General features: G+C 44.9%; 1 protein-coding gene across 3 annotated transcripts; it reads right to left on the reverse strand.

Annotated features, from left to right (window-relative positions):
- Positions 1 to 1,598: 1,598 nt before the first annotated feature.
- On the reverse strand, positions 1,599 to 9,051 carry GATD1 (glutamine amidotransferase class 1 domain containing 1). 3 transcript variants are annotated; one of them, XM_080404158.1, is made up of 8 exons: positions 8,915 to 9,051; positions 7,640 to 7,716; positions 7,167 to 7,272; positions 6,503 to 6,610; positions 5,836 to 5,930; positions 4,728 to 4,821; positions 2,810 to 2,921; positions 1,599 to 2,277 (listed from the first exon to the last, which is right to left on the reverse strand). In XM_080404158.1, exons 1-8 carry the CDS (start codon positions 9,021 to 9,023, stop codon positions 2,268 to 2,270), a joined length of 711 nt encoding a protein of 236 aa, XP_080260284.1. In that variant the 5' UTR covers positions 9,024 to 9,051; the 3' UTR covers positions 1,599 to 2,267. The 3 variants fall into 3 exon arrangements, with proteins under 3 accessions (XP_080260284.1, XP_080260283.1, XP_080260282.1); XM_080404157.1 differs by lacking the exon at positions 8,915 to 9,051 and adding an exon at positions 7,787 to 7,835 and having other exon boundaries at positions 1,599 to 2,274; positions 7,640 to 7,737; XM_080404156.1 differs by lacking the exon at positions 8,915 to 9,051 and adding an exon at positions 7,787 to 7,835 and having other exon boundaries at positions 7,640 to 7,737.
- Between the last annotated feature and the right edge of the window lie 3,260 nt (positions 9,052 to 12,311).

Consider the following 12,311-nt stretch of genomic DNA (forward strand, 5'->3'; position numbering starts at 1 on the left):
TTGGTTCCTCCTTGAGCCCCGGCCAGGCTTTGGTGGGATCTGAGAGGAGAGTGAAACCAGTTGTTTCTGCATTTACAAGTAGGTGAGCTTGTTTATTCAATACAGTATAAATGCCGGACCCTCTTGCAGTGACTTGGGAGACCTCCCCTACAAGGGGACACCCTGCGTAGACTCCCCAGTTGCCAGGACAGGCTCTCCACATCCTCACTGCAGCAGGGGCGGATCTGGATGATGGTAATGTAGTAGGGCAATGGGTGATCTCTTTTTTACTCACTACAGCCAACCCTGAGTAGTAATGATTAGGTGCATTGCCTTGCTTATCTGTTTTATTGCTTGAAATCAGGGTACTTTATGCTAATCCTTCTGTATGCACATACTGCCTTATTTTCTGCATTAATTTGAAACAAACAGTAATTCAAGATTATTTTCTGTACTGGTGTCTGTGTGCTATCCACTGACCCTGTAGAACAGCTTTGCAGCTGCAGTCAGGTGTGGCAAAGCTCTCTCAACTCAGAAGCCACATAAAGTTGCACCCACCTCCTCCAGGCCCCCTATTACCTGCCTCCAGGCCCACCAAGTTCCCTGCTCAAGCCATCAGTGGAGTCCAGGGCATGAAGTTTCACCTCCTCCATCTAAATAAAGCTTTTGCTGGCAGATTATCTCCTTGCTGTAGGTGCACAGCATTCAACACAGAACTACCCCAATTCTAAATACTAAATACAAAAACTTTTCACATCACTTCAGCAGACAGCCCACTAGAAATCCAGACAAAGTACACCCCAATGGTGACAGAGGTCAACAAATCCCTACAGCAACTTGCCAGGAATCAGAATTTAAGTTATCAAAAAGCTCTTTGATAGTTTAATTTCTATCAATGCCTAATGTTAATTTCAAATTCTAACTTTAATTTCTATTAAAACAAAAAAATCTGTGAACTGGGCTCCAAAATACAACCGCAGAAGACCCAACAAATCTCATAGCAGATTACCTTTTAAAAATTACAAAGAAATCTTGAGACAGAACTGAAAAAACTGAATTTCTACAGAAAAGACATAAAATTACCCTGCTTGATGACTAGTTCTAACCAATGTGTCGTATTATCCCATTAAGAAAGAAAAGCAACCACAAAGGTTCTTTCCCTCACAGAGCACTGCAGAAATGCTGCCCTCTGTTCCAAGAGGGAAGGAAAAATGTTAGTCTGCCTACTTTCCCATAGGTTTTAGTATGCTAGAGCTTGCAATAATGAAAAATATTCTTGGTCTGATTATTCCTTTCCATGTTCAACTTCAAGCCACATCTGCTGCTCAAAAGGAAAGAGAAGGGCAGATTTCATCTTACAGCTGGTTCCTCAGATAACATGGTCCACACTAGCTGCCTACATTTTTTACTTCCTTTGTTCATAAAATTCCAGCACGAAGCAACTGCAACATGCTTGCCAGAGAAGTATTTCAAACATTTCAAAGAGAACAAAAAATTATAACATAAGCACCACAAAGGAGAACAGATAGCCAGTGAGAAGACCATTTAAAAACAGCTGACCAAACTCTTTAAACAGAAGTCCGATAATGTGAACAGGCAAGGACGAAAACAAGGGCACATTTGCCAACGGTATCACCAGCAAGCTGCCTTCAGACAACTGGCTCTGCTTTATTCAGTGTTTAGCTAAGCATTTTCCATCCTATTCCAAGTATATCCAAGTGTCCCAGACACATTCAGAGTTCAGACAGTAACTTTGTGACCTACCAAATGAGAATACATCTGACATTGCAATTCCATGAAGCTTTAGGTGTAGATTTTGATATTTTGAACACAAACACCAGATGGCTCACAGAGCGCCAAGTGCTTGCTCTTTGGGGCAGAGTTACTAACAATCAGTATAACTGTCAACCTAGAGCAAGGTCTTCAGCTTCAGCAATTTGTATCCACAGCACCAACTGTTCCGTTTGTTGGGTTTGGGTGTTTCTTTTTTAAAGGACAGTTCCCCACATCTGTAAGTCAAGGGTCCACAAAGAAGCAGTGAAAAAAGATGTAGCAACAAAAATGCAAGGTGGTTTCATAGTCACTTCTCAAGTGTGATGCACTTCTACGTTTTCTTCACAACCTTCATCCATTCTATATATGCAAAACCTGACATTGCTACTCCACTGTCACAGTAACTTCATAGTCCAGGGCAGAAAGTTAGAGGGATGTTTTATCCAGTTACCAGACAAGAAAATCCTTAGCCTGCTGGCTCTTCATCCATCCTGTTTGGAAAGACACCTCCTTCTTCATTTCCTGCTGAATGAAATACATCCAAACATGACACCTGTTAGTCCACAGCCAGGAGAGGACTTCTAACACACATTCATCTGAACAAAAGAATTTTTTAAATCGTTATTTCTAAGTGTTCCTTCTAGATGACAAGACAAAAGACAGTCAGACAGCCAAGCCCTTACCAAAGGACTTCAATCCACTCCTTCCCAGAATCCCCAAACACAGCTGACTAAATGCTAACTTGCCAAAGCACAAAGAAAAAGACACAAGAGATGTTTCTCTCAACAGGAATGCCGTAGTGAAGCCTATTCTGCATTTCACTTTATCAGTCCTGATAAGACAGCTAGGCATTTCCCAACCAATTTACCTTTTATTAATATCACAAATGCTTTTTACCAAGAGACATAACTGATTAACAGCTAGATCAAACAAAGATGACATGTGCTTCAGCAGTTAACTAAAGGGAAAAAAAAAGTCCATTGGGGGACAATATTCCTGAAACTAAAAGATGCTCACCACTGTCTGTTCCTAAGTCTTATCTCCCACATTGTCTCACCTGACATTGCAAAGAATAAGAAGATTCTGGACGGCAGGAAGAGTGGAATTTTCATTCTGTCCTGTCACCAGGTGTCTGTCCAGCACAACATGTACAGCATCTGGAATGCTGGCTAAATACAGGAGAAAAAGCAAAAGCATTGTGTTAGCGGACACCACTTCAATGTCAATATCACAACCCTGATAAAACTAAAACAAAAGTTAATTATTTTGACCATACAGATTTGCTGGGTAACTTGACATGCTGATCTATAACAACCGCGACAGGGACAATCTTGAGCCCCTAATCTTGAAACAATTTCACTGCAAAGTCCTTCTCCGAAAGGCCAGCAGGGCCAGTCTCATCATTCAGTTAACACTAGGTGGGTAACATGCACTCATCAAGAGATTGTCATAATAAAACCCTCAAATTATATATTTTAAAATTGTAGTCACCCTGTGATACAATGTAAGCTCTTCTCATGTAGGATATCAAAGTTGTAATCACCATACTACAAAGAACCTGCAGAAAAATACTTATTTTCTGTCCTATAATATCCTGACAAGTTAATATCTACCAGGAATTGTTCAGTACTCCAACTAGCATTTTTAAGTTACCTCATTTCAGATAGAGCCATTAGTTTTTCAGTAATGAACAACTCTTGTTTTCTTTCCCTTCTCACAGCTACTGACTGCCTAAATACAGGCCAAGCGCCTTCAAACCACACATGCTTTTTTCCTCTTCTTGCTGGACTCATTATGCAGAAGGTGGCGGCAGCAGCCCATGTGAAAAGCATCAAGATGCCATTTAAACACAGAAACAGGCAGTCAGCAGCATGGATGGAAGAGAATGAAGCAAAGAACATACAGGAGTTTGATAAGACAGTGATGTTTCTTCTTAGTGAAAAACTAAAGAATGGCATTAGGAGCCTGGTTCTGTTTCCTATCCAGGCCATGTGCATAGTTAATCTCTAATCTAGCCACTTTAACTGAATCAATTCAATAGGTGGAACTATTCTGCTGAAGGATGACTTAAATACCACAGGCATCTCATTATTCTCTTTAAGGATTCTAAAAAAATTACCTAACAAAACAGGAGACTGAACAACAGCTGCAACTGAAGAATAGGGCCATTTACAGCTCATTATTTAATTCTCCCTGTAGCTCTTCAGTACTGCAGGAACGCAGCATGTAAAGGAAAATGACACTTTTCCCTGCACATCCAATTGAGGAAAAAGTGACATTTCTGTGCTTGAATGGATTTAATTTCTCTTACAGGACTGAACTTCAGATTTTGCAGTTCAAAGTCAAACTTTTACATTTTGACTAATAATAATTAATGAAATTAGTAACAAAGCAAGAAAATACTAAAAAGCCAGATCTAGCTAGAGTAAAATAGTTCTGCTAAAAGGCAACTAATCAGAGCAACCAAAACGCTACGCAGCCTAGCACCTGCAGCTTTAATTAACGGAGCATTTGCTTGAATAGAAGACAACCCCAAAATCAAGAACTTAACCTCTCCCAGCAGCGGACATGCTCTCTGCCACACAGGAAGGCAGCAGCTGCGGCACAACACCTCCGTACAGACACAGGCTGTGCATCTGCAGAGCGACAGCAGCTCCCCTGCTCACACCCTTCCCTGCAGCACAAGTTCTTTGTTCATAGCAGGACAACCAACCTCACGTTTACCTTGGGGTGTAAGAGCATGTGTGGACAACCACGGAGAACAGTGCACGGTACTGTACTGCCCTACTTCTCCACACACAGTATTTTGTGGCATTTATTATTAAAACACTCACTGTTTATATTCCTAAAGTGGGAATGCAAGATGAGATAGCCTGTCAGAGTCCTGTTCAGCTGTGTAAAACTGGCACATACACATTCATTTCCAGAATGCAGCCACGAAACATGAAGACCTGGACAACAGAAGAGTGACATACCACTAAATGTAGCTCCAGAGTCTTTCACAAAATCTTCCACAATAATGGATAAACTGGCAAAATTAGGCTGCCTCACTAGTTCATACACAGAGGGCTGAAAAAGATCAAAAAGAAGTAAGTCTGTCTTGCTTTTTACAGAATGACACCCAGCAATTTCTGCATAGCAACTAGACACTGAACAGCGTGCATGCAATTAACTTCAAAAAGCGCAGACCTGTTTGGATGCTGGACACAAACATTTGGACACAAGTGCCATGCCACTTGCAGAGTCCAAACAACAGTACTCTGTTTTCTAAATGAATATGGGAATCTGCTTAAATGCAGAGAAAAATAAGAAGTACTTAGTTCAGTTTTTATATGCACAGGAGGAAACAGAATTTTATGGTTTCCATAGTAACTGTAGCTAGGTCACATCATGCCTTATTTTAAATATTTTGTCATGGACTGTAGTGCCAAATACAAGCACATCAGGACACTGACAGTTTTTGCGAGTCCCATAAACTTAATTTCTTAACTTTGCATGTAAATTTTCAACCCTGTAAGTTGTACTATAGAGGTCTGCACCACCTCAGCACACAGGTGCAACTGCCATATAAGTAGTCTGTGAGGAGAGATATAACTGTACAGTAAATAAAATATCAACAGTATCTAGCTACATTTTTTTTATTACAAGCCAGTGTGTACAAACTGCCTTTTCCCCCCTAGAGCTTCCTCTACCTTTTAAAATAAGACAGCACCTTGAGAAATACAACCTACCACCAGCATTCATGAAGCAAAAAAAAAAAATAAATTCTTAAGAGCCCTCAACTATGAATTCAAAAAGCTGCAGCAGACATTTCCAGCATTTTAAAGTTTACTGAACAATCAGCAGGCAAACACTTTCCACATGACAGTGAAGTGTGACAATCCCTCCACACGCTCACTTCTGGTCCCCTTTGCTAATGATAACTTTCCATATCTTGCACATAAACCAAGGGTACCAAACTGATGATTTATATTTGTAGGAACTTCTAGGATAAGACCAAATCTACCAGCACCTGAAATCACAGGTCTCCCACACAGCAAAAAAGCCCCCAAACAGCAAAAGTCACCTGAAAGTTCAACCTACCCCTGTCAGGCTGTATCCCTGAAATACCCAGGATTTATCCTCATTGGTGGCACAACACAAAGCTGCAACTCCATGTCCAATCGCACAGATCGGCTCTAGAGAAATACCAAAGCATATCTGTGAGCATCTTCAAATAGCCAAAACCTAGATGAGTTAATGAGATTCTTCAACATTACAGCATGTTGCCTTCCTGTAATAAAATTATACTGCACCATTTATAGTCTCTTAGGCTCCTGCACACTACAGTAAGAATTATGCCAGTCTTGCAGAGTTACTAGCTATTAACTCCAAGTCCAGAGACAGCAGCAATCAGAAAAACACATACTCAAATGGTAAGTGAGAAGCACACACAAGTCTTGATTAACTACAGCCTTAATGATGATCCTGGTACACTTCACATTTGGCTCTAGACCTTGAATCCCATCGACTTGGAGACAGCTATTTCTGTGTCACTGTAAGGCAGAAACCCCCCTTCTGACACAAGCATTGAAAAGCTACTGATAAGGTTACACTTCGAGAGAAGATAACATTTCTCTAAAGCAGCTCCTTCCAGTTCTGAATGCTCTTCAGCTACGGAAACATTTTAAAGTCATTGGAAGGCAACACTCTTAAATAAAATAGTACTACTGTACTGTTCACTTAACAATATTTAACAATGTTCACCTACTGTTCTCAGTGCTGAAGTGCTGCAATATCTTAGCCAGGTACCCACTGTTTGCAAGGTCAGTCATAGCCCCAGGACAGTTTGGAATCAGCAGCGCGTGGTACCTAGCGCCTAGTAAGGAGGAAAGGATAAACCAATTGTAATACCAGTAACAAACAAAAGCCTGACCATAAATCCATTTCAGATTTGACATAGTTGAGACAATACCACACAGGTCCGTCAAAAACTGTGTAAACCAAATTAACTAAAGAAACTAACAGATCTATACAGAGTCCAGAAAAAGGTCCTTTTTAGGACAAAGAACACACGTTTGATACACTATTAGGACAAAGAACACACGTTTGATACACCATTCTTACCCAGGCAAAACTTGAAACTGTTATGTCTGCTAGCCTCTACTTTAGCAAAGTATTTATTTTTACAAAATAACACTACAGAGTGTGTTTATATACACAGAAACAGACTATATATATTGTGTATGTATACATAGGAGGAAACTACCAATCCAAGATAAATAAGAAAGTAACAACTGCAGCTGGTAGGGCTTCCTCTTAAAACACTTGTTTTACATCTTTTCTGTGTCATTCTTCCCTAAGGGCCTAACATTAAGCAGCATCTGTTTCCCCGATAAATGAAGATGACATACTAGCCAACAACAATCCCTTACCATCAATCGACTCCAACTTGGCAGGGTTTGCGTACGATTTCATACGAAAGTCCTGTACCCAGCGCATGTTGCTCTCGTTCACATCCACAAAATCAATTGATTTCCCCTAGGGGAAGCATGGTTCAAAGGCTGTCGTTAGGATCACTGAAAAAACATCCACTACATTTCTTGAAGCATAACCATGTGGGATTTCGAGATACTTCAGTTCTCACAAATGTGAAGCTCTCCGTTTTTCCCACTGAAGCCATGCTTCTAATAGCACTCCCTTTGCTCTTCGTGGGTAACAGATACTGGACGAAGAAGTTCAAAACCACACTACAGGAAGCATGCATTCACTTCAATATTAAGACAACAAAATTAAGTCCTTTAATTTGTAAGGCCAATAAGACACCTCTCCGAAAAGTTTAGTATAATTCTCTCTTGTCACTTGAAATATCAATTGGTTTCAGACTGAAATCACAGAAATCACTTACCCCTGGAGTTGCGACTTGCAGATTAAAAGCCGAGCTAGTCAGCGTAAAGCAGTGAAGGAACGACTGGGCTGACACGCCTGGAAAACAGAGTCCAACAACTTAAGGAAACAATTACATTTTAATCCCAGCCACACTATATAGTCTTACCTAGCAAAGTACACGAGCTTGGTTTTTTGATCATCTTAAAAGCTCTCAGTAATTCCAGACTTATTTTAAGATGGAAGAAATGCACCGCCACCATTATAGGCAAACAACATATTGAGAAACACATGACAAGTATGCCATTTGCTCCGGCTGGGGGGTTAACAGGCAGGAGCGAAGGAAATTTGGCTTCGCCCAGGTACACGTGCAAGGGCAGCGCTGGTGCTGGCACATGCCAAGGGGAAACCAGCCCGCATCCAACACATCCAGCACAGCTGTGTGCAGAGGAACACACAGACACGTGTGCATTGCAGATGGGCATCTACAGAAAGCGAGCACATCTGCGCACCACACAGCTGCACAAGCAGGAGCAGCGCGTGTGCACGGCCGGGCAGAGCAAGGCTGAGCAGCCAGCCTGCACGTGGGACCGCACAGCTGAGCCGCACACCTGCACACGCACACACTGCCGAGCCGCGGTGACCCTTGCACACGCACGGCACACCTGAGCTGCGGTCACTCTTGCACACGCACGGCACACCTGAGCTGCGGGCACTCTTGCACACGCACGGCACACCTGAGCTGCGGGCACTCCTGCACACGCACGGCACACCTGAGCTGCGGGCACTCCTGCACACGCACGGCACACCTGAGCTGCGGGCACTCCTGCACACGCATGGCACACCTGTGCCACATGCCTGCACACGCACGGCACACCTGTGCCACATGCCTGCACACGCACGGCACACCTGAGCTGCGGCCACTCTTGCACACGCACGGCACACCTGTGCCACATGCCTGCACACGCACGGCACACCCGAGCTGCGGTCACTCTTGCACACGCACGGCACAGCTGAGCCGCACGCCTGCACACACGCACACCCCTGAGCCGCACGCACACCGCGCCTGCACACACACACCGCTGTGCAAGCGGCGCCGCGGGCTGCGGTGCGGGCACACGCGTGGCAGGACGGTGCCGCGCTCGGTGCCGCCGACGCACGGCGCAGCCCAGGCCACGGGGCGACACCGGCCCGGCCCAGGGCGCAGCGGGCCCGCACGCAGGGCCGGGCCGCACCCCGGGGCGCCGCGGGAGCGGAGCCGGCCGGCCCGGGGCTCCCCCCGCCCCGAGAGTCTCACCCGCGGCGGCGGCGCTGGCGACGATGAGGCAGGTGGGCTTGGCCAGCCGGTCCGACATGGCGCGGGGCGCGGCGGGGCGCGGCGGCGGCGGAGGGGGGCGGCGCCTCATGGGCCGCGCCTGCGCGGGGGGCGGGGACGGCTGGGGGGTGGGAACCGCTGCGGGGCGACGGGGATAGCCCGGGGTGCCCGTAGTGCCGCGGTGCCTTTTGAAGCCGTCGGGAGCTGCATGGTGGATCCTGCGGGTCACCCGGTGGCACGCCCCACCTGCCTCCCCTCCGCTACCGTGCAACGGTTTTGTTTTGGTTTTTTATTTTGGGGTTTTTTTTGCATGAGAATTGCAAACTAAATAAAGCCATCCCAGCATCTCAAGCTGTCCGTCTCATGCTTCATATCTGGTCCAGGTTGTATACCCTGTGCGTGCTCTTAAGTTTTGAAGGGGCCTTTATTCTGCAAGAAAAATGTTCAGTTTTTTGCAGCTCTCGCTGCTTTTGGCTCCGTGGCTCACCGGAGGAAAAGTGGCTTTTCTAAACCTTCTTCAGCTTATGAATCTGCGTTTTGCATCTCTGTGTTAATAGGTTTATCTCTTGATGGTTGCTACTGTATTAGAAAGAGACAATGACAGTATAAAGCCATAGATACAAAACAAAGACAGTACAATTCTACCATTCTTTTTGTTTGTTTATTTGAAAATAAATGTATTCCAGCCTGGATTCCTAAAGGAAATGTAGTTTATACCATCAGGCTGGCTGCTTGTCCATCTCCTCAATCATCTATCTCTATTTTTTTTATTATTTTTTTTTTCTCTCCAAAAGTGTTCTGAAACTGTAGGCTGGTTCACTGTGGAGGTAACCTGGATGTTCCTCTCTTTGCTCCAGCTTAGCTACCAGAAAATAATTTAAAAAAGAAAAAACCCGAAGCCTATCTTTCACTGTCCAGTTCAGCTACTATGCGGGGACTTAGTGCCACTCCAGCAGCCTAAGCCTTTATAGCATGGAGCATCACATTTACACTCTTTACGCATGCTTGTGAAGCCAGTGCTTTTTTCCTAAATCCAAGAGCAGAATGGAAACCACTGTCTCAAATCCTACTCCATCAGTCTTCTCACCCTCCCTAGACTGCCCAAAATACAAAGCATCAGAGGACTTGACAATGATTTAAGGTGAAAACGTAGAAAAAAATGTGAGAGTGCCCTGGTTGCTGGGAGATTAAATTGTACAAGTGATGTCTTAATACTTGATCTTCCATTGCTCAGTAGGTGGCAATGCCTCAGTTTTACCAGAACACCACTTTGCAAATGGTCTTCTGTTGAATTCTTCTCAAGCAAGCGCCATATGTGCTTTGCAGCTCCTCTCGGCTTAATTCGGCAGGTTAACAAGCATGAGTAGTAACTATCACTGTGTCAGGATCACAAAGACAATATAAATTATTCGCTGCTTTGCGCAGACTGTTTTTTTTTTTGATAGAGCCTGGACGTTATGGTTAAGTGAAGTCAGCTGAGTGCTTCCTCTTCAAACCTGGTCTGGTAAAATCTAACTGCTGTGTTTCTCATTTAAAGCACACATCTTATTTAAAGTGTGTTTAAAGCTGATGTCTCATGTAAGGCGTCCTTTCCTGTGGCTAAATGACGGCTGGAGTGGAAGGCAGCAGGGGAAAGCAATGTGTAGTTTAAGATAATTATGAACATAGCCTCTGGGTTTTATACTTTTTAAATTCCTATAAATATGTGGAGGGGAAGAAGTAGATGAAACACATAATGGATCGGTGGAGGATACCCAAACCAGTGTTTGAAAGCACGGGGCTGATGCTAGCTTTGCTCCCTATGTTGGCACCACAACCGCACCGACGCCTGCACCAGTGCTGCCGCCTGCCCTGGCAGTGAGAAGAGGCACGTTTTTGGTTTGAAGGAGACACAAGCGGAAGATTCTCCAGCTCATTCCCCCTCTCCACCGAGCGAGCAGCACTGTTCTGTCTCAGGCTGAGGAGGACAGTTTGTGCAGGTGCCTCCGCTGATTCCAAATCACCAGGAAACCTTCCGAGCTGCAGCATCGCCCGCCGTGCCAGCCCCGCCACAGCTGCACACCCTCTTCTCTTAAGAAGAGATGGGCCAGGGTCTCTGTGGATGAGGGTATGTTTGCCCTTCCTAGGAACTGAAGAGCCTCAGCTCCCTTGAAGCAGGGCTGTCACCGCCTGGGTACCACAGCGGAGACGGCTGTCCATACCCCACTACCCCAATGTATGTGCTATTTCACACACCCTAACTGGGGGCAGTGGGGAGGACCAGTCACCCACCCACCCCAGCTGCTCAGATTCAGGCTCAGAAAAAAAGAATTTATTTGCTGTCCTGCTCTTATGAATATTAAGCTAAAACTTGCATTCTCAGCTGTGTTTCTGCAGCAAAAATCTCATATAATGAATGCTTTTGCAACTAAAGGCTGCCCCTTTTTCCTGGCCCAAAGGAGTTCACAATACTTATCTTCCCAGTTCTTCACAGACTGAGGTCCAAAAGCCTGCAGACTCCTGCAGAGCCCCTGTTTGGAGCTGGTGTAACGTGACAGCAACTATTCACAGTGACATGTACTGCCAAAACCTCCTCCCCGGCTAGCACAGATGTGCTGGGACCGCTGCAGACATCAACCAGGTGCTCAGGGGGCTGTTTACTTGTGAGGACAGGTGCTCCCAGGCCAACTTAAACCCAAAACCAAGAATAGGCGCACACCCTGATTTGGCTGGGGAGAGGTCAGAGCAAACCATGCAGCAAAGCCTGCAGACCAGCCTGCAGGACAGGGGATTATTGGGATCACAAAGATTTCCTCAGTGGCTCTGGGCAAGTCTTTACACTTCAGTTCCTATGCAGGAGTGACAATAATCATCCTTTGCCTGCTTCCCTTGGGCAGGCTAGGGTTTATCTGGGGGGGGGGGGGGGGGGGGGGGCTTTTCTTACAGTTCTTCCTGGGGTCGCTAACCCTAGCAAATGTTGAGCCTGTAGGAAACATGGGCATGAGTAACGAGTGAGAGGGAGAACAGCCATTTTCACTCACACCCCCACATACACAAAGATGCTCACATGATGAATTATACAATATATCTATGTGTGTATTTATATCTCTGTATATAGTTTATTTCTCACAATCCTGGTAAGAGTTACAGGTGTACTGGGAATCATTTACAGTTTCACAGCATATGGAGTGGCCATACAGCTTCTGATGTGAGTAACATACAGTGTGTAGAGAGCACACGTTTTCAACCCATCCACCCACCACTCATACAATGGGTTTTCAAAGCTAATACTAGATTCAGCTACGTAGAAAGCCTGGAAAATGTTAGGGTACAGCGTTGGGTGTCGTACAACACTGTCAGTCACAATGGGACAAGCTAAACTACTTTAATTTTCAATCTA

This window comes from Falco punctatus (genome assembly GCF_963210335.1).
Source record: "Falco punctatus genome assembly, chromosome: 10".
NCBI lineage: Eukaryota > Metazoa > Chordata > Aves > Falconiformes > Falconidae > Falco > Falco punctatus.

Coding starts and splice junctions, on each gene's coding strand:
- GATD1 (XM_080404158.1), bottom strand. CDS start 9,023: ATGAGGCGCCGCCCCCCTCCGCCGCCGCCGCGCCCCGCCGCGCCCCGC. Junction 6,611..7,166: donor CAAGTTGGAGTCGATTGATG/GTAAGGGATTGT, acceptor CCTCCTTACTAG/GCGCTAGGTACCACGCGCTG. Junction 4,822..5,835: donor AGGGATACAGCCTGACAGGG/GTAGGTTGAACT, acceptor GATCTTTTTCAG/CCCTCTGTGTATGAACTAGT.